A 21,252-nucleotide genomic window follows, 5' to 3' on the forward strand; every position below is an offset into this window, starting at 1 on the left:
TTGAATGCCGCTTCACAATCCAGATATTTAAAAGAGGTACAAAATAAAAATTTAAAAAATGTTATCTCATACCTCAAATAGTTTCACACTTAGTTATTTGATCAAAAATGAAAAACCTCTTACAAATTAACAGTTTATAACAACAAATAATAACTGCAATACATTACATAAGAGTTATACAAAATGCAAATTACCTTACTTAAAATTCTTTTTTTCCTTTTATATTTATTTTAAAGTTTACCCCAATGTCTGGGACAAGTATGTTAACATTTTTCTCCTTCAAAACGCATTTTCTTTTGTATTTAATACGACTGGGAGAGAAATTTATGACTAAGGAAATGCATGCAAATAAATATGTACGAATTGCGTAAATAAATTCATTTTTAAGTACAAAGTGGGTGTTCCTACACAGCTTTCGTCTCTAAACTTGAGGCCTGGGGAGGAAGGGGGCAAGAAAAGGGTACAGTTGAAGAATGAAACGCCATCAACATGTTTTTAAATGCCTCAATAGTGGTTCATAGCAATTATGAGGATCTTATTTTGCATATTACATAAGTAGTAAAAGTATAGTAGCGAAAATTGCCTAATTTTGTACATTGAAAAACGCCAATGTTCCCACTCAGTTCAGTTCAGTTTTTGTTGATAGGAAAGTAAGTCAGCTAACAAACCACTATGTGGATCCCTGGGAACTGCCTAAAATATTGGCTAGGCAACTGCTGAAATTTGTTTTGGTTATTGGGCTCTACTAGTTGTCAAAGTGGGACAGTACAATAGACCAGTGGTCTCAGTGCTAATGCTCGTTTCAAGCACCCCCCTTTTCACTTCATACTTCAAGTCAGCTAAGAAACGGTGTTGACTCAAGTCCCTTTTAACAAGAAATGATCCAATTGGGAAAATAGGAGTTTGATAGCTCATAGAAAATCTTTTTGATGTGCATTTTTCTCTATCATGTATATTCATCAACGTTATTACTGTAAAATTTCTAGTATTGGGTTATTCAAAATCTAGCTTTGAAAATTGACAAAAACTTGCGTTTTTACAAATTTTTGTGGGCAACACTTATTACGAAGGAGAAAACATTTTTCTTTCAAAAAAAAAAAACTACTTTTCCTATTAAATACAAAGTTTTTTAAATACTCATGAACAAAACTTTTTAAAAATCATTTTTTTTAACTTGATTCTTATTTGGGAGCGTTGGCATGTAGAAGGTTAACTTATCTTTTCCTCTGAAGGGGAATTTTGCTACGGCTCATAAACAATTTGATGTTTTGATACCAAACAACAGTTACATGACAATTTTTACACTTATTCAAAAATAATAAAAAGAATAAGATAAAAAAACTTATAAATAATGAATTACTCAATTTTATGAAGCAACTACGTAAATACAGTTATATCCCGTTACAACGAAATTCAAAGGACAGCAAATTTTATTCCTTGTTACAGGAATTTTGTTGTAATGGAATTCAAATATTGTAAAGGCAATTATATAGGGACTGAAAATGTATTTCGTTGAAACGGAAAATTCATTGTATTGGTATTCGTTGTAACAGGATTTGACTGTAGAATATAATAACTGAAGATATACTGCATTGCATGAAGTGAAACAGTGCAAGAAGGCAAATTGCCATGACAACTTTGAACATGTGTTTCGAATTTATAAGGATCTTTGATGGTAAAATTGGAGTTACAAGGAAACTATTCGTCTTCAGTGCAGAAAAATACAGTTGTGTCGAAAAAAAGACACTATTTTTCAAATACAATTCCATTTCTACACTGAAGAAGGGCTTCTTTTAACTTTGAAATGTGTGCATGCAAGTTTAATAGCAAATAATGTCACCACATTGTTTCATCCTTCTTTATAGCATTGCTACCAAAAGAAAGGTTATCTGTTTTCAACTTGTTTGCTGCATACACTTATTTACTAATATTTCTACATCAGAATTAAAGCTCAAACTTAGAGATTCTGAATAAAGCCACTGGCTACCAAAGGCACAGAAAATTGTAGCCACTTTTGCACTTTTGATAGCCATTAAATTTTTTTTAAAAAAATGCACACAGCCCCAAACAGAAATTAACCAATTTGCTATCAGTAAAACTAACTAAAAATGAAAATGTTATGACAATCTACAAAAACAACAAACAAAATTTCACTGGATATACTTCTTCACATGAACATATAAGCACATAACAAAAGGAAATGCTTCACACATTTTTAAGTATAATCAGGGTTTGAAAATACCATGATATTTTTGAAAATATCGAGAATATCCGATATTTTGATATATATATCAGATATTTTGATATATATATCCGATATTTTCAATTAGCACAAACTAAAGTCTTCAAAATAGTAAATGCATCCTCAAATCACTCTTTATTTTCTAATGTTATAATTGCAATATGTGGACTTAAAATTAATGTTTCATTCATTATTTATATCTAATGTTTCATTTTACATTTCTATCAATTTTAATGAAGATAATTTAGCATTAGCTGTTTTACTAATTTTTCTTCTGTTAGCTACTTTTAGAATCATATGATTCAGAAATAAAAAATATGCATTAGTCAATGCACTGTCATAAGACAGTTTCTTTTTTTCTGAGCAATGTTTAAAAATTAGTTAGGCACTTTTAATATGAACATTACTAATATTTTTATGAATATAAAATACAAGTAACAAAGGAATATTACATTAACTTTGTTATATTAATGATGTTATTATACATCATAAAAGTATAGTACATACCTTTTTGGTTGTTTTTAATACTAAATGAACAATTTTACTATGATTAATGTACTTTTTATATTGGAAAATACCATAGTTGGAAAAATAAATATCGGATACATATATCGTGATATATATCATGATATATATCGGCGAACCTTGAATATAATACAAATGTTTTAGCAATTAGAAGTTAATGCAAGCACATACGAAAGACTATACAGACTTTGGTTCATTAATTAGTCTGAAAATTTATGTCGCCTGACACAGTTATTTTTCAGGGAAATTGAAATTGCAAAAAGGCCATTAATGCAGAAACGAACCTTTTACCAAAAAAAGAAAAAAAATCATGGTACTAAGATGGACTTTTTTTAAGTACGAAAAGATGAAAAACCATGAGAATCATCGATTTAGTTATTTTAATTGAAAATATTTGGTCTGAAATGAACGGTGGGAAAAAAAATATTTGTACAAAATCAAGATAATGCTTAAAAAGAAAACCATGTATGAGACTTTTAGCGATTCGGACTTGATTCTTAGCTACTTTCAATAAAACGGACGCCTATAGGAGACTGGCGATGGCTAATCTGGAGCTTTAATCCGAAGTCAATCTCATATTTAATATATAAGAGGCAAATTCTAACAAAATAAAATTAATATAAACAACTGTCTCCACCAAACACGTGAAAAATCCAATGTAAATAAAATGCAAATTTGAAATGAATTTCATAACAAGTGTGCCTTATTGAAAGTAGATTTATTTTGGCGTATAAACAAAAACTAATTGAAAACAAATGACTCTTTCTGTCCACTTCAGATGTTAGAATGAGACATCTTTTGAAGAAAAAGATTCACAAAGATAACTATTATTTCTATGTTTATGTATTAAAAAAAAAGTAACGTCAAAGAAATTGTGGCAGGATGTCTGTGGCGGGAATGCATCCAGGAGATCCTATAGCACCTATAGCCTACAAATATTGTAAAAAATTACTTCGAGTCACGGGGTTTGCACCTAGCATTTTTTACATAAAACTTCGAATTAGTTTTTTTGTAATTGACTTTTTAAGCTAAAATTTTATGTGAATTGCCTAATAATGGATGAAAGATTCCCCGCACCCCTCAACATTCGATATTGTTGAAAGGATATTTTTTTTCTGCATCAAACGAAGCTTGTTCCAATTTTCTCAATTAGTGTTCCAATTTCAGCAAAAAGTCCTAGGCTTAAATCAATTCAAGGCCTAAGCTAAAAAGCAAAATGTATTACTAAAAACCACGAATTTGAAAGGGACTTTTCAAACATCTAAAATTGCCGTTTTGCAATGCTCAGGAGCCTTACAGCAGGCTATAGTTGTGCAAGTTAGTTCGGAACTTTAATTTTTTAATACCTCAGTTATGACTATTTCTATCAAATTGTTTTTGTCTTTGTGTGGGAACGTGATTGTGTACTAATTATGAACTTTTACTTAAATTCTACTTTCTATGGATGGGAGAGGGGGATTATTTATTTATTTTTGGTTTAAAACGGAAGTTGTAACGCATTTTTTAGTCTGATTCTTTCTAATAGACAGTTTAAATCTGTGAGAATTAAACAAGATGGCACAATAATCATCGAAGGTTGGTGAGCGCCAGCAAGCAGGGGGCAAAGCCGCCTAGTTCATTAAACAATAAAAACCTTTATGCCTGAAATACCATAATTTTGTATATTTAAACTGAGAAAGTAAGTAAAAAATACCTTTATGAATCTCATCTTTATAGGATTTAATGCTTTCTTTCAAGAGCTGTATTTTTTCTTTACATTTGTAAATATCCAGTTTCTGAGAAAACAGAATAACAAATTGTTTCAATTTTTTTACATGATAGCAGCAGCAATATTCAAAAGAAAAATGTACAAATATAAAATCACGTCACAAATAAATAAAGTTTAACCAAGTGGCTGCAGATCAAGTGTTTTTTTTTTAATAGTATCTTTTAGCCTTATGCCATATGTTGCCCTACTTAAATACTTACATAGGAGTATTATGCATAAATTTACTGCCAAAAAATAAAAAAATACAGTCTCAATGCAAGGTTTAGTATAAAATACACTCCTGTTTAAAAATTGCAACACCATGAAGGAAGCATCATAGTTGAATGAAATTTTATACAGTTGAGAGGTAATGGTACAAATATATTACATATTCAAACCAAACAAACAATAAAAAGAGATAGAAATTAGTATTTTATGTGGCCACCACATGCTGCAATAAGAGCTGCTACATGACTTGGCATGGAGTGAAACAAAGTTTGAATATTTGCCTGCAGAAGAGTATTACATATGTATGCGCAACCAAAGTTTGTCTGTCGAAGCAGCAGGACAAGGATCACTTGCGAGAAGCCGCCCAACGAAATCCCACACATGTTCAATCGGTGACATATCCGGGGAATATGCAGGCCAAGGAAGAAGCTGTACCTGCTGCGAATCAAGGTAGGATTGGACAGTCCTGGCGACATGTGGACGGGCATTATCCTGCTGGAATACAGCCCCTGGCAATCCTTGTAGGAAAGGAATAGTTTGGGGCTGTAAAACTTCGTTTATGTATCGGGTTCTGTTCAAATTGCCCACAATTCATAGCAATTGTGATTGTCTATGATATGCTATGGCACCCCAGACCATAACTCTGGGTGTTCGTCCACTGTGGCATTCGATACTGCACTCCGGAATGTGCCGTTCACCAGCATAGCGCCTGACATGAATTCGGCCATCATGATGCCACAAATTGAAGCAGGATTCATCAGAAAAGAGGACCTGCTGCCAATCAGCATGCCAGCTCCTATGCACATTGGCCCATTGTAGCCACAGGCGGTGATGGTTTTGCTTGAGAGGAATCCTGTATAAATGAATCCTTGCGCGCAGCCCACGCTGCAGCAGACGTCTCTGAATTGATGAAGTACATAATGAAACACCTGTAGCTGTTGACCACTGTGCTGCCAATTGTCTAGAAGAAGCTGTGTGGTCCGTCAGCGCCATACGCACCAGGTGTCTATCATCGTGAGCTGACGTCACATTTCGGGGTCCACTGCCGGATTTCAGAGCTGTCCGACCCTCGTCCGTCCACTGCTTCCAAACGCGCATGATTCTGCTGCTGATATGCTGCACACGAGCGGCTACTGCACGATAAGACAATCTAGCTTCACGAAGGCCGACGATTCTGCCCTGCTCAAACTCCGAAATTGGCTCAAATTTTGCTTTCTTTCATCGAAGAGACATAGTAAAGATTCAGTTAACATTTACTCTAGCATATAACCACCGATAATCATACACGCCTCGCTACAGCCGTCTATTTAAATTCGGTTCGATACGCCGTTCAGAGCGCGCTGCTCATCATACGCATGCGTTACCGGTCTGCAATTCTAATCATTTGCATATCATACCCTACTTTACATTTCCTGCAATTTTCAGCTCACTTGCGTAAGTCCTTCGTGGTGTTGCAATTTTCGCAAACAGGAGTGTACAATGTTCTTTTTTTCTTCATATAATGTATTTTTTAAAACAAATTTCTAATTTGTAAATTTTGAAAAAGCTCAGTCTATTTTACTCTGCTCCACATTCTCCTATATATGTTAAAATTACTTTTAATTTTAAAAACACTTGAAACATTCTTAGAATACAACAGGACTGAGATCTTATATGCAACATAGGGTTTTCAGCGAAACATGCAAATCAAATTGGAATATTTTCCACATTTAAAGAATATCTTCACAAAATAAATAATTTTTGGTTTAAAATTGGCACTACTGCGTTCTAGTGAGGAAAAAAATTTAATAAAAATAAGTATTTTTTGAAAAAATCAGAAGTATCAGGACAAAAAGTTAAAAACCAGAACAACTTACAAACTCTGCATAGAAGCACACTCATATATTAAAATAGTATTTATGAATGAATAAACACTTACCGCATTTTCTATCTTTTTTCTTTTAGAAAATGCATGTTCATACCTGAAGGAAAAAAAGATAGATAAATATTTTAAAATATTTGTACAAAATTGCAGATCTAATATGGTAATCCCTTTTTATATCACGCTTGTCAGGATACAAATACAAATGTGACGACCAGCAACAGGCTCTTGGCCCAGCTAGGCCGGTCCTAGTCAATTTATTAGTCCCCAATGAAGATCAATGGCCCTCCTAAAGCTATCCACCCCTTGCCCATTACCACCTCTTCCAGTAAGCTGTTCCCAGTGCCCACAACCCTACTGAAGTAGTAGTTTTTCCTTATTTTCAGGTTAGGCCTGAGATTTGAATAGCTTAAAACAATGACCCCTCGTCCTGCTTTCAGTGCAAAAATTTAATCCATTAACATCATTCATTTTGATAAATTTAAACAATTGAATCATGTCCCCTCTGATCCTCCTTTGCTCCAGTCTATACATATTAAACCTATTAAGTCAGGTATCATAATCTAAATCTGAAAGTCCCCATACTAGTCTAGTTACCCTTCTTTGAACCTTTTCCAATACACACATATCTTTTCTCAGATAAGGTGACCAAAACTGCACAGCATACTCCAAATGGGGTCTTACTAAACTCCTATATAAAGGCAGAAGAACCTTCTTAGATTTGTTTGAAATAGATCTATTGATAAACGCAAGCATTCTGTTGGCTTTGTTATTTGCAGTGCTGCACTGTTGACTAAACTTGAAGTCTTGATTTATTAAGATACCGAGATCAATAACATTTTCTGCCTGACTAATGATTGAACCCTGTAAAAGATAACTCGTATGCTTATTTCCATGACCTAAGTGTAGCACTTGACATTTTCCTACATTAACTGTCATACTCCACTTATCTGTCCACTTAGTAATATAATCTAAGCTGTTTTACCTGTTCTTCATTTTTTTCAATCCCTATAACTTTTTCATATAACATTTCAATCCATAATATATACATTTAAACATAAAATTATAACATATAAGCATTTTAATCCCAACTTTTACACCATCAGCAAAACAATTCATGCTTCCAGAAACATTCTCATTGATGTCATTCATAAAAATAATACACAAGAGAGGCCCTATAACTGAACCCTGAGGAACCCCACTTAAAACATCACTCCATTTAGTATGATTTCTCCTCACAACTACTTTTTGTTTCCTTCCAGTCAGCCAAATTCTAACCCAAAGTAAAAATTTTCCTCCTATTCCTATATCAGCTAATTTGCTGAGAAGAGCAACATGCGGTACCTTATCAAAAGCTTCTTAAAAATCAATATAAACAACATCCGCACACTTTTTGTTATCTAAAGCCAAGATAACCTCGTCGTAGAAATGCAATAAATTAATAGCATACGATTTACCTTTCCTGAACCCATACTGCAAACTAGTCAACAGACTATTAGTCTCTAAGAAATTTATAATATTAATTTTTATCAAAGTTTCAAAAATCTTACAAACCACTGAAGTCAAACTTCCAGGTCTATATTCAGTAAATTACCGCCCATTAGCCAGGGCTAAAGCAGAAATACAAGAAATACACCGCTGACGGTGACTGAGGTGGACTGAGCTCACTGAATTGACTGAGCTGACGGTGTATTTCTTGTATTACAGGTCTATAATTCCCAGCATTACCTTTAGACCCTTTCCGGAAGAGCGGCGTTATGTTAGCCAGTTTCCAATCCTTTGGCAATGTCCCTGAGTTATAAGAAGCATTGAAAATATTTAAAATAACATCCACTAATTCCTCTGTGCATTCCACTAAAATTTTTGGATAAATAATATCTGATCCCGGAGCTTTAGTTGCTTTAATTTTTTTCAAATGAAATTGAACCTCCTCCCTGGAAAACATAAAATCTTCAAGCTGCATAATAGATTGTATCTTGCTAGCGTCAACTGTTGAGATACAGTTATTGTTAAACACACTGGAAAAAAAATTATTAAGAACGTTTGCAATATCCCTCTATTGTTTTGGATTAAATTAACATAAACAAAAACAAAACAACAAAAACAAACAAATAATATGATATATTCGTAAACATGTTATAAAAAGTAATGATTCAATTAATGGACAAAGGAATGGCAAGTGAACTGTGCAGCTCCACAAAGATTAGTTTACTATCATACTATGGTGATTTTTTTAATAAAAACAAAACAAAACTAGCTAAGATATTTCTACTGTGTTACGATGAAATACGAATGAATAGTTGAAATTAATTTGTAATGTTTATGCCCCATTAGTTAGGTTCTTTTTTCCTGGCCGACTTGGTGTTTTTTATTGACACCCAAGCAATTTCATAAATTTTTCAAACCCAAAACCTTAAGTGTGTTTATGGGTGGGGGATGGCATTCTTCCACATACCACCCCCTAAAATGGTAGTTTGTCTAAACCTTTGGCTTTAAATATAGGAGAAACAGTTGGAATGTTGAAATATTGAGTATTAATAAGAAATGTATTCATAAGTAAATAATTCAGAAAATAAATTGAGTCTACAAACTTTTTCAAAATTGAAGCTCTTTCTGCATCAATTTTAAATTTTCTAGGTTTCTTGTCGGCAAATCTGCAAAGGAAACAACACATATAAACAAGTAAACATAAATGTTTCACTGATGAAAATCAAGTTAAAATTATATCAAGAAATCTGCAAATATAGTGCTTTTATAAAATTATTAACATTAAAAAACATATGAATATATAAAAGTATAAACTTAAATGTTGATCATTGCCAGATATTATAGGACATGTTACGAACATAATAAGGAATAGAAATTTAGAAAAAGTCACTGGCCTAACGAACCAGTTATTACAAAGTTTCACTGGTCTGTACACTTTTATTAGTTCATTCTTGCATCCTGGTTTATTAAAGACTGGTGGTACCCGCACGGCTTTGCCCGTAGTAGACAATTAAAAGGTTATTTGGTTCGCCTGTATATTTACAAATAACGGCTAGTGAATTTCTCGCCAATTTGCTATGTTCATTTGCTAGCCCATGCTACGGTTCGACGTTATGATAATTTGGTAATTCACTGGGCCACGTTATTATAATTTGCTCGGTAAAATGTTCTTAAAATTGGAAAATAAAAGAATAAAATCAAAATTTCGAAAAATCGCTTCTAGATGCACACCCCCTGCTACAAACTAATTTTGTTCCAAATTTCATGAAAATTTGCCGAACGGTCAAGGTGCTATGCGGGTCACAGAGATCCAAACAGAGAGAGATCCGGACATCCAGACAGAAAGACTTTCAGCTTTATTATTAGTAAAGAAAAAAGATAATTGTGAAACAAAATTAACATGACAAATGAAGTCAATTAGCAGTTTTCAGTAGACATGTTTGAGTGTCTGGATAAGAGAAGAAATATGGTATCTTTGCTGGAAGAAAGTCCCTGCACCAATTTCTTCCCTTAATAACACACCTGAGCTTTCCCCAATTGCAGACACAAGACTTAGAACTTGCAAAAGCCCAGAGGAAGGTCTACAAACTCTTCCTCCTAACATCACCAAACCAAAGACTGTCTGATATTGCTTTTTTGAAACTTTAATTCCGAAAAGTTTCCATCAGGGAGATAAGAACGCCATTCTTTCCCTTAACAGCATCAAAGATGGCCTACATTTGTGTTTAAGAACTTCAATTTGGAAAAATTTTCGGTGCAGGGTCCCTCAAGGGAGGGGCGATTGCCCCCCATTGCCCTTCCCTTGGATCTGTTATTGGTAGCAAATCAATGTGGTATAATGTTGTAGAAATTTCCTTATTCATCTTTTCTTGCAAAGAAAACCGAAAAATTATAAATGAAGGTGCAAACTTTCTCCCAACAATTTCAAAAAATGATGATGCTTGAATAGGAATAAAACTTCAGTTTCTATGGGCCACTAACATTTGTATTCTGCTGGTCCGATGGATGTTTCTGTGGTCAGCAATCGAAATTAACAGTAGTCTGCTGTTCCAGAATAGCAGAATAATTTTGATCCCTTATAACCAGTATGACATTTTACACTGAAAAGCACACAGCATTTAATTTGCAGAAACCAAAATATGGGAGAAAAAATAGCTCTACTTTGATATCCTTTTAGTTAATTAACATTTTTTTGCTTGCCTCCCTAAAACCACAAGTTGAACTTTCATCTCCTACTTCTGGGGGCCATGATATTTCCAAACTAGAACATACTAATTCAAGTCAGGCCCAGATCTGCGTACCGGCACACCCAGAGGGGGGGGGGGGGGCGCATGTCCTTAAAGGGCCCAAGAAATTGAAAAAAAACTGGCACTAAGACTTATTAACGCTGCAAATATATACGCTTTCGGCCTCTGAGGGTATCCCTACAGATTTTATTGCTGGGGGCATAAAACTTATAGATCAGGGCCTGGTTCAAGCCAAAAAAAAAAAAAAAATCAAAAATGTATACATTAGAGACGTACCGAGTAGCACTTTGGCCGAGTAGCCGAGTACCGAGTACTCGGCCTTTCACTACTCGGCCGAATTACCAAGTACCAATTATGTTTTAAGAAGAACCATCGACACACATGTGATGAATTTTGAACTTATTGGAAGACCTCCTTGTCCATATAATGATTTTTAAAACTAAATTCCTGCTGAAATTTAATCACGCATTATATAAACAATTTTGATAGTGTCTAAAATTTTACAAAAAAATTATTTTTAAAATTAAAAATAAATAAAAGGCATGATTAATCAAGTTGGAATTAAAACAAATTACAGTAAAATCCCTCTAATGCGGACACTAACAGGACAATTTTTTTTGTCTGTAATAGAGAGGTGTCCGAAGGACAGGGGTTTAAGAATGTTATTTGCATTTGAACTGGGGAATTAAAAATTGTCTGCATAAGAGGGGTGTCTGCCTTTGAGGGGTGTACGTTAGGAGGGTTTTCACTGTATACCAATCAATTATAGTTCTAGTCCGCCAAATATAAATAATTTTTAAAAGCAGATAAAACAAATGTGCAGGAAGAATGCAGACACGTGTTTCTTCCCCCCCCTCATTACAAGGAACGTCTTTTTCAGTGCATAACATGTGAGCTAAAGAAGACATTCGACAAAAAAATCCGATTGTTGTCTTAAAATCCACGAGCTCCCATTTTGTGCATTGAAAAAAAGAATTCCTTGTAACGCCAAAACATGTGTCTGCAGTATTCCTGCACTGTTCTTTTAACGTTGTTTTATTTCCTTTTATTTTTTTAACCAAAGATATTTTTATATTTTTTATGACTAATTTTTGGTTGAAGCAAAAATCCATTTTTAATGTAAAAATTCCATATTTTCTATACTTACCTTTTTTGCATAATTTTTAATAAATAAGTTTTATTAACTTTGGAGACATTAAAATAAAGATTTATTCCCATGATAATGTGACCAGACGTCCCGCTTTTTGTCTTATTGTCCCGCTGCAGGAATGTCCCGATTTGTCGAAAAAGGCTCGCTTTTTTTGTTTAAATTCCGTCACACAAGAAATATAACATACAATCTAGATTGTTGAAACGCTTTTTCGATTTTTTGCTGTCAGTAAACGTAAGAACGCCGTGTAAGATGTTATTCTTTAATGTTTAATAAGCTGAACTACCTCCACCATGATTTGGATTGAAGAGGAGGAGCCGTTCTTTACTGGTACATTTGAGTTATTTCTTGGCATTTTTCTGTTACGTAAAATATTAAGCCTGTAGAAAAAAAAACTACTCTCCCCCCCCCCCCTAATGTGTCCTGATTTTTAGCTTGAAAAATCTGGTCACATTATCCAATGAAGCATTATAAGCTTCATTATTCTCAAAATTTATATTTGACTAATAAATTTTAATTGTAAATGATTGCAGAATATAATGCTTGCTTTTTTTAAAAAAATAAATTCTAGCATCTGTCTTGGACAATATTCAATTTTTTGCAACTACTCGGTATTGACCGAGTATCTGATCAGAATTTGGCCGAGTACCGAGTAGTTACCGAGTACTCGGTACATCTCTAGTATACATATATACTGTACAAACACCTTTGTTTACAAAATTTTCTTGAACATGAAAATAGGCAATTATATGAATTTTCTTTAAAATAAGATCATTAAGTGGTTATTACAGTAAACCATGACTTTTAAAGCATACTAAAACATCCAGGATTTGTTCCAATTTTTTCCCATAATTTTGTATGCTACAAATGTATAGACATGATTTTATGAAAAAATAAATAAATGGGGCATTCCACGGTATTTTTGACATTATGTAAAGTCCGTAACGTGACCTTTTTTTGCCATAACTTTTTAATTTACCGTTTGATTTGCAAATTATTTTAATATTAGCTGGTTTGTTGGTAGGAAAAGATCAAAATAAAATAATATGCTAATCAAACAGTAAATTAAAAAGTTATGGCAAAAAAGGTCACGTTACAGACTCTACATAAATGTCAAAAATACCGTGGAATGCCCCAAATACGTGAAACACGATTTTTTTTCTAATTGCAAGCATTTTTTTTTTTTGATATGTCAAGGAAAGAACATTAGATTGTTAAATAAAATGCTGATAAAAGAAGAAGCCAAGAAAAAACTAAGCAACTTACGTGCGATTAACCCAATTCTATGATTCATCCTTTTTTTAAAAAAAGTTGTAAGAAATAAAAATGTAGATCAACATTTAATGAATAAAACTACGGTAGAAAAGAAATACTGAAACAGAAGGAAGAAAAACTTCATCGAATCTGAACTAAAACTTCTTTCTATTTACCATAGAGATGACTTCAAGTTTGTATGTAAACATACCTACCTCTCGAAACACTTTTTTTTGGAGTGCGTGAAATCCCCATTTCTCACACAATCAACGCAATAAAAGATTTTCCCCAAGTGGTGACATAGTGGGCATTTCACGAAGTCATCCCTTTTGCAATTATTGTCTGTAATAGATATGCATTGATACAAAATTTCAGGTATCGAATCATCCAGTGCTTCCGTACTTGATCTCGCCATTAAACCATCACGACAGTTGTTGGTTTTTGTTATTACACGTCGGTCAATGCAGGAACGATCCTGGGTCCATGGTTACCATATTGGCGACTTCATCTATTTCAAGGCGAGTTCTTATCAACATGACGAACATGATGCCAAAAAAAAAAGTGCGATACCATAAGCAATACAGTTGCAGTTTATTTCTCCTTTTTGGAAACACTTCCTGAAGGAGTATGTTCTTTCGAATTTTAAGTGTACTTTTTTTCATGTATTGGTATTTTCAAGAATGGTAAACATCATTAAATGCAAATTAGTTTAAGAAAATAAACTGGTTCGTTCTGTATTCTAAAGTTATATATTTTGAATTGTAATAAAACAAACTAAATGACGTTAAAGTTTTTTCGCATTTTTTATAAAATTCCATTTGCACCAAAAAAAATCTTTCCTAAATCAGAGATGCTCCTCTTCCCCCTCAAGAACAATGACGTCCCCTCCCCTCAAATGCATCCCCAAAATGAGATCCCCTAAAAACGACAAAGACAACTTTTAGCAAACCCTCCTCTCCCTAAAAATTTCAATCATGCTGTATGCTCTGAAGTCCCACTCGTTGCACTTTATTTATCTATTTATTTAGAAGCTAGACAGCTTCACATAGATAGAGGACTGCGTGCCAAGCGCCTTGGCTCCGGACACACACAGGAAAGATTTACAACACTAGAAAAGGAAATAACACTCAAGGCACAGGCGGGATTTGAACCCACGATCTTCGGCTTGGAAGACGAAGTTTCTACCACAGAGCTACGGAGGACCCCTCGTTGTACTAACTACCTTAATTTTGATAACATATTAATTGACCCCCTTGAGTGCCCACTCAAGCCATAGAAATTTTAAGGGGTATCCTGGGTGTTGCTCACGATTGGGGGGAGGGGAAAACTACGAAACACATAAGATGCAGAGGGGTACCCAGTACCCACCTTGGGGAGGTCATGGCGCGCTGCACCATCGAAATTGTTATGGGGGGGAAGTATTTCGTGTTGGTATTTTCCCTGTTATGGGGTCTTATTTTGGAGGGGGTGCATCCTTGCTCTTAAGCGGAGGGGGGAACCCCTAGATGCAGTAATTTTGCAAACTTTTTCTGCAAAATAATTGTTGTAACATTTTTCATTAGAAATGATTCATTAAAAATTTTAATATTTTCTCTCTTTTCTTTTTTTGTAACATAGATAGATACAGCATACGCAACTTTCAAGAGAAACAATATTAACTTTTGTGTCAAAATGAACTGTACATCGCTTTTCCAACCCCATGCCGTTATGCATAAGCTTTGGAAAAAGTAGCAATAAATAGTTGGATACTGTGGCAATAAATATTGAGAGTTCAGAGATTGGTAATAAAATGATATGTATGACTTATTAAGAACGTGAGTAAATAGCCCAAGCAGTGTACTTCCTTGCAAATGAAGAAATTCACAGGACATCAGTGAACGCCCAAAAGCAGAAGCACAACCTTGGATATTGGGGTTTGGGAGGGGGGGGGGGAGCACCTTCATTGAGTCTCAAGCAATTCTCACTAATCCTTGAGTGCTTATGAAAACACGAAGATTGCTAATGAGCCACAAGTAAGTCCGTCGTCATTTAGGGCAGTGCTTCTCAACCTTTTTTACTTTGCGGCACACTTAAGAAATTCCTAGATCAACGGGGCACACTGAACTTAATTTCGCAATGGTAATATAAAAATGTTTTATCATTCACTGGTAAAAAGACGGGAGGGGGGACTTTTTTCACATAAATGAAACAATTATAGCTATCGTGGTGTATTTCAATTTATTTAGAAAGTAGATATATTTTGAATGTATTGCGGTTGATAATGAACAACAAAACTAGAGCTATTTACAGAAAATTATGCTTCATATGTTTCAAAGCATTTCTATCAAACATGTCGTTAAAGTGCAAACTGCAGTTAAACGATTTATCAAATAATGTTTTATGAAAGAAGCAAGCAAGAAATTAAAATCAATCACCTAACTTCCGTTTGACACTAATTTTTGACGTTTGATGTTCGGCTCTCTGCTGGAAAGAGCTACACGAAGTTCTTGATCCAGGCTCTTTAAAGATGATCTCTAACTGTTTTTTTTTTTTTTCTTTTTATAAGTGCGAAGGCTGAAAGGCTGAGTTCGCAAATATTTGTAGTTGAAAATGGAAGCAGCACATCAGTAGAAAGACAAGAGATCGTGGGATACTCATTTTTAACCAGCAACCAAAATTCGTCCAGGGGCACTTCGCTAATAAGAGTACGGTCGCTCTTGAGGTCCATAAATTCTTCTCGAGCCTTCAGAGAAAAGATTTTAACTGATGCATCGCAGATGAAGAGAATGGATCCCGAATCCAGTCATACTGTTCCATGTTACTATTCTTGAAATAGTACTTAAACTTGTTCTGAAGTATGACTAAATGATCTGCCACCATATTCAGCAGCTTTTTTCCCATGCCATTTTCTTCACACACCATGTTGACGGTCCGTTTGATCATGTCCAATGAGCCACGAACTACTTCTTCTCTCCACAGCTGAATTTTTTATTTGAACCCGTTTGGCTTGTCCATACATGTAACCCCAATTCTCTCCTTGTCCTAGCATTTTCAGGTTCAATTTGATAAGGTTTTCAAAAATGCCAGCCATGTGCGCTAGTTTTGCCAGCCAATATTTGTCTTGTAACAAACTGGCGTACTGCATTTCGTTTTTTAAAATCAAAAACTGTCGTACCTCTCCCCTCAATTCAAAAATTCTTGATAGTACCTCACCACTTGAAGCCAGCGAATCTCTACATGAAGAAGTTGATCTGTTTCCATTTCTCCACAAAGTATGGAGAAAAGGCGAGAATTACGGGGCGTCGATTTTATGAAATTCACGATTGTCACGACTTCGGCCAAAGCTGACTTCAGCTGATCTTCACGACGGAGGAAACAGTGTATGGTTTTAATTTCTATTTTACTAAGTCTCAGAACCGAGCTTTGAGAAACTACGATAAAACGAAATTAGTATCGAACCTCGAAAAGAGGAAAACGAAAGCTAAAGTTGTGGTAGGGAACGATACTCCCGTTTGCGAAAGACTTAGAAAAATTCTGTGTATAATTTGTTGATTTTGTGGAAATTTAAATCCGTTTTCAAAAACTGAAAGTTATAGTGTCACAAGAATTTTAAAAGAGGTGGGGCAGTAAACCCCGCCTCTCCCCTTGTCGGGTATGCCTTATTGCACATGATCGAAGGAGTGAATTGAGAAGTTATAGAACGATACAAACGCTATTCGGTCGTGTAACTTTAAAATGAAATACGTCAAGGCTCTTTCTTTTTATATAACTACGAAAATACCGCGGCACACCGGGTTCCTTGTGGCGGCGCACCAGTGTGCCACGGCACACCGGTTGCGAAGCCCTGATTTAGGGGGTTCGGGGCATGGGCGCGCATAAGCAAAATTTTAAGGGGGGAGGGGGTCAGATATTTTTTCCATGGTTTAGTAAGATACTTTCCGCATAGAAACCAATTTCAGTACAGTTTAGAGTTATTAAAATTTGACATTTTTAATAATTTATTCATTAATGGCTGGAAAAATGTTTTTACTTTCTTGCTAGAAAAAAAGTACTAAAAGCAAGGAAGTTCTAATTTCCAAGGTGGGGCTTGAGCCCCCACTTGCCACCCCCCCCCCCCTCCATGTGGACGAAAGGGAGGAAGGTCGAAAGTCCCCCTTGCTTTGGAAAAATAATGCTTTTTATTAGTTATAAGTGGATAGCGGGCGTGTTTTTCGTTGTTTTCCCCAAGTCAATTCCCATTGAGTGCACACCCCCCTCCCTCCATGTCAAATTTCGAAATGAAGGACCGCAGAAAAATATTTCTGATTGTGCGGCCCCCTAATAGAGAATATGTTAGAATCCCCCCCCCCCCTTCCACTTCAAAGAAAACGCAAACCTACCTGGACTTAAGGCTACCCACCGATTTGTTACGTTAAACTATTATTTATTAATTTATTGCAGCGAAAAGGCAAGGAGCAAGTCACTACTTCATTAAGTTATTTACTTAGCCCAATTTATATAATATGTGCATATAAGTATACAAAGGGCAAATGTATGTTCAAACTGACAAACTAAAAAAATTCCTCTCCTCTCCTACTCCATGAGTAACAGACATTAAATTAACGTGACTAGGGGTGCACCCTCCCCCCCCCCTGCCCGTTTAATACAGAAAAATGTTCATATAGTAAACGGATTAAGGAGAAAAAAAAAAAAAAAACGATAACACTTGTTTAAAATAGAAAAGAATTTTTCAAGTAATGTGTTTCATATGATACATGATAGAATTCTGAATAGATTAAAATTTGACAAACTGTTAATAAAATTCTATGTGAAACATAAAGTTAAATAACAATTCTTAATAAAACTATTTAATATATAAAGCTGAATAATTTTCTTGTAAATATACAGGCGTCTCTCGTATTCGTCCCGTGTAGTATCGAAATCGTGTTATACGAGACTTTTTTAAACTTATTAACATATTTTTTTTACACTAATTAATCATGTACATAGTAAAAATCATGTCAATATGTATCGTGTTGTATCGAAACCGTGTTATACGAGACTTAGAAATAATGTAAATCAAAGCATGTCTATCGTGTTATATCGAAACCAAGTTTCATGAAAAACAAAGTAAAACCTCATTAGAGTTATCAAACATTAACAGAATGTATTAAACAAAAAAGAAATGTCTTCTTTATTAGTGATAACTTTCGTGTTATATCAAAACCATGAAGTATTAAATTGAAGTTTCGTACTGTGTAATATCGAAACCGTGTTGTGCAAGTACCATGTTATACCAGGGACGAATGTACTACAGTAAATTTGTTAAAATCGAACGTCAATTACATTGATTGTATTATAAAATAAAACCTGCTAAGTGTGAAGCATAATGCAAAATATAATGCTGTGGTTTTATTTTAATTTAGAAGCAAAATTACCCTCTTATAATTGTAATGTGTGTTGTTTAAATGCTAACACTGAAAAACACAATTACAGCATATAACCAAATCCAGAATAAAACATTCTTAAAAATTGGATGGTATGATAAATTGAGGAATGTCTCCACATGCTTCTCAGCACTTATTCAACATGGTGCGAATATTTTTAATGCTCTTGCTCAAATGTTCTTGACATTGAAACATGAATATAGCTTAAAATTACTCCTCTGTTAATTTGAAAGGATGAGCTTTTTAAAATCCCCATGGAAAATACATGACTAATGACTATCATGCTAAACTTGTTACCAAACTACTACATTATTTTTACCATTAACTACTAATATAGTGCTTTTGTAGAAAACAATAAATTAAAGTAGAAGCAAAATATATTTGACCCAAAGAAGGACAATCATTTTCTCTTTTAACTATATAGCTTTGAAATTTAATATTTAAATACATAATTGAAAAAACTATATATGTCATTGCTTTGACGGGATTTTTGAAACATATCAATAACATAAAGCATATATACCACTACTATTATACACTTAAGTTTTGCTGATACCTTTTACTTGAAATGCAATGTTGATTTAATGTTCATTTTCTTTACTCACTAGAATACTTGGCTTAATTTCTACTTTCCTCATACCCCTAATTTCTTACACCATAAAATTACAGATAGTGATCTCCAAGTTTTAATGCCAGCATGCCAAAGAAGTTTTGTAAATGCTTTTCTTTTGACATTTATGAAACTTTTGCACTAGGAAAAACTAGAGTAGAGCTAACTACAGGAATAACTTAGAGAAGCATATTCATTCTTGGTATGATAACAGCAAGAATTTGTTTTAAACTAGAATAATACACAGATTTTTTTTAAGCCGGCTGTGTTACAATTCTAAGCAAAATAATTGTACCAGAAATAAAATATATCTGTGACCAAGTAAAAATATTCAAACCAAACTTTTTATCTCGAGGAAAATTAGCCAAAAAAATGCTAGCATTTATAAAGAGGGTTTTAGTCATAAATTAAGTGACAACATCCCTTTATATTAATTCTGTAAATGCTTTTTATTACATCAGACACAAGAATCATATATTTAGACTGACACTATATGACTGATGTTGAATGCACTTGAATTTTAACAAGTCGGTTTTAAAGCATTATTGCCAGCAAAATTAGTACTTCAAAGCAGACTTAAATAAAGTAACTGTTGTGCAAGTTCTAAATTCAACTAGTGTGCTTTAAGTTTCTATAACCTCATCCATCTTCTCATTATTCAGGATCAAACAATTGACATCTTGGTAAACTATGGAACCCTTCTGAAAAATAAATATATTAATAAACAAAAATGTATTCATAATTCACAATACAAATTGAACATTCAACTTTGGGCCACATTGAAATAATTATTTTTATACTTATATTCACAGGAAGTTTGTGCATCAGATGAACTTAAAACTGATTTCTGGCTGCAAAGCATAGACCCACTATTTCAAAGATTATATTGGTTGTTCTTACTCATTGAAAGGTCCAGTTAAAGCATTATTACCAGCAAAATTAGGACTTTGCAGCAGACTTTAATAAAGTAACTGTCATGCAAAGTCTAAATTCAACTAGTGTCATGCTTTAAGTTTCCATGAAATCATCCATCTTCTCGCTATTCAGGATCAAACAATTGCCATCTTGGTAAAATAACATGGAAAAACATTTCTGAAAAATATACAATAAGCAATGTATTCATAAAAAAAATGTATTCATAATTCACAATACAAATTGAACATTCAACTTTGGGCACATTGAAATAATTATTTTTGTACTTATCCCACAGGAAGTTTGTGCATCAGATGAACTTAATACTGATTTCTGACTGCAAAGCATAGACCCAGCATTTCAAAGATTCTAATGGTTGTTCTTGCTCATTGAAAGGTCCAGTTAAAGCATTATTACCAGCAAAATTAAGACTTTGCAGCAGACTTTAATAAAGTAACTGTCATGCAAAGTCTAAATTCAACTAGTGTCATGCTTTAAGTTTCCATGAAATCATTCATCTTCTCGCTATTCAGGATCAAACAATTGCCATCTTAATAAACTAACATGGAGGAACCCTTCTGAAAAATATACAATAAGCAAAAAATGTATTCATAGTTTACAATACAAATTGAACATTCAACTTTGGGCACATTGAAATAATTATTTTTGTACTTATCCCACAGGAAGTTTGTGCATCAGATGAACTTAATACTGATTTCTGACTGCAAAGCATAGACCCAGCATTTCAAAGATTCTAATGGTTGTTCTTGCTCATTGAAAGGTCCAGTTAAAGCATTATTACCAGCAAAATTAAGACTTTGCAGCAGACTTTAATAAAGTAACTGTCATGCAAAGTCTAAATTCAACTAGTGTTGTGCTTTAAGTTTCCATGAAATCATTCATCTTCTCGCTATTCAGGATCAAACAATTGACATCTTGGTAAATTAACATGGAGGAACCCTTCTGAAAAATAAACAATAAGTGAAAAATGTATTCATAATACAAATAGAACATTAAACTTTGGGCACACTGAAATAAAGCATTTTTATACACATGTCCGCAGGAAATTTGTGCATCAGATGA

General features: G+C 34.0%; 1 protein-coding gene across 2 annotated transcripts in view; it reads right to left on the reverse strand.

Moving 5' to 3' along the window:
• Positions 1-13,680, reverse strand: part of LOC129227798 (beclin 1-associated autophagy-related key regulator-like) — a 29,783-nt gene extending 16,103 nt beyond the window's left edge. For both annotated transcript variants that reach the window (XM_054862409.1, XM_054862408.1), the window contains exons 1-4: positions 13,458-13,680; positions 9,195-9,257; positions 6,661-6,703; positions 4,461-4,542 (exon numbers count right to left, since the gene is read on the reverse strand). In XM_054862409.1, coding sequence (XP_054718384.1) covers positions 4,461-4,542; positions 6,661-6,703; positions 9,195-9,257; positions 13,458-13,657 — 388 coding nt within the window. In that variant the 5' untranslated portion in view covers positions 13,658-13,680. The remainder of the gene's footprint in view (positions 1-4,460; positions 4,543-6,660; positions 6,704-9,194; positions 9,258-13,457) is intronic.
• Between the last annotated feature and the right edge of the window lie 7,572 nt (positions 13,681-21,252).

The sequence above is a fragment of the Uloborus diversus genome, chromosome 8, assembly GCF_026930045.1.
Source record: "Uloborus diversus isolate 005 chromosome 8, Udiv.v.3.1, whole genome shotgun sequence".
Lineage (NCBI taxonomy): Eukaryota > Metazoa > Arthropoda > Arachnida > Araneae > Uloboridae > Uloborus > Uloborus diversus.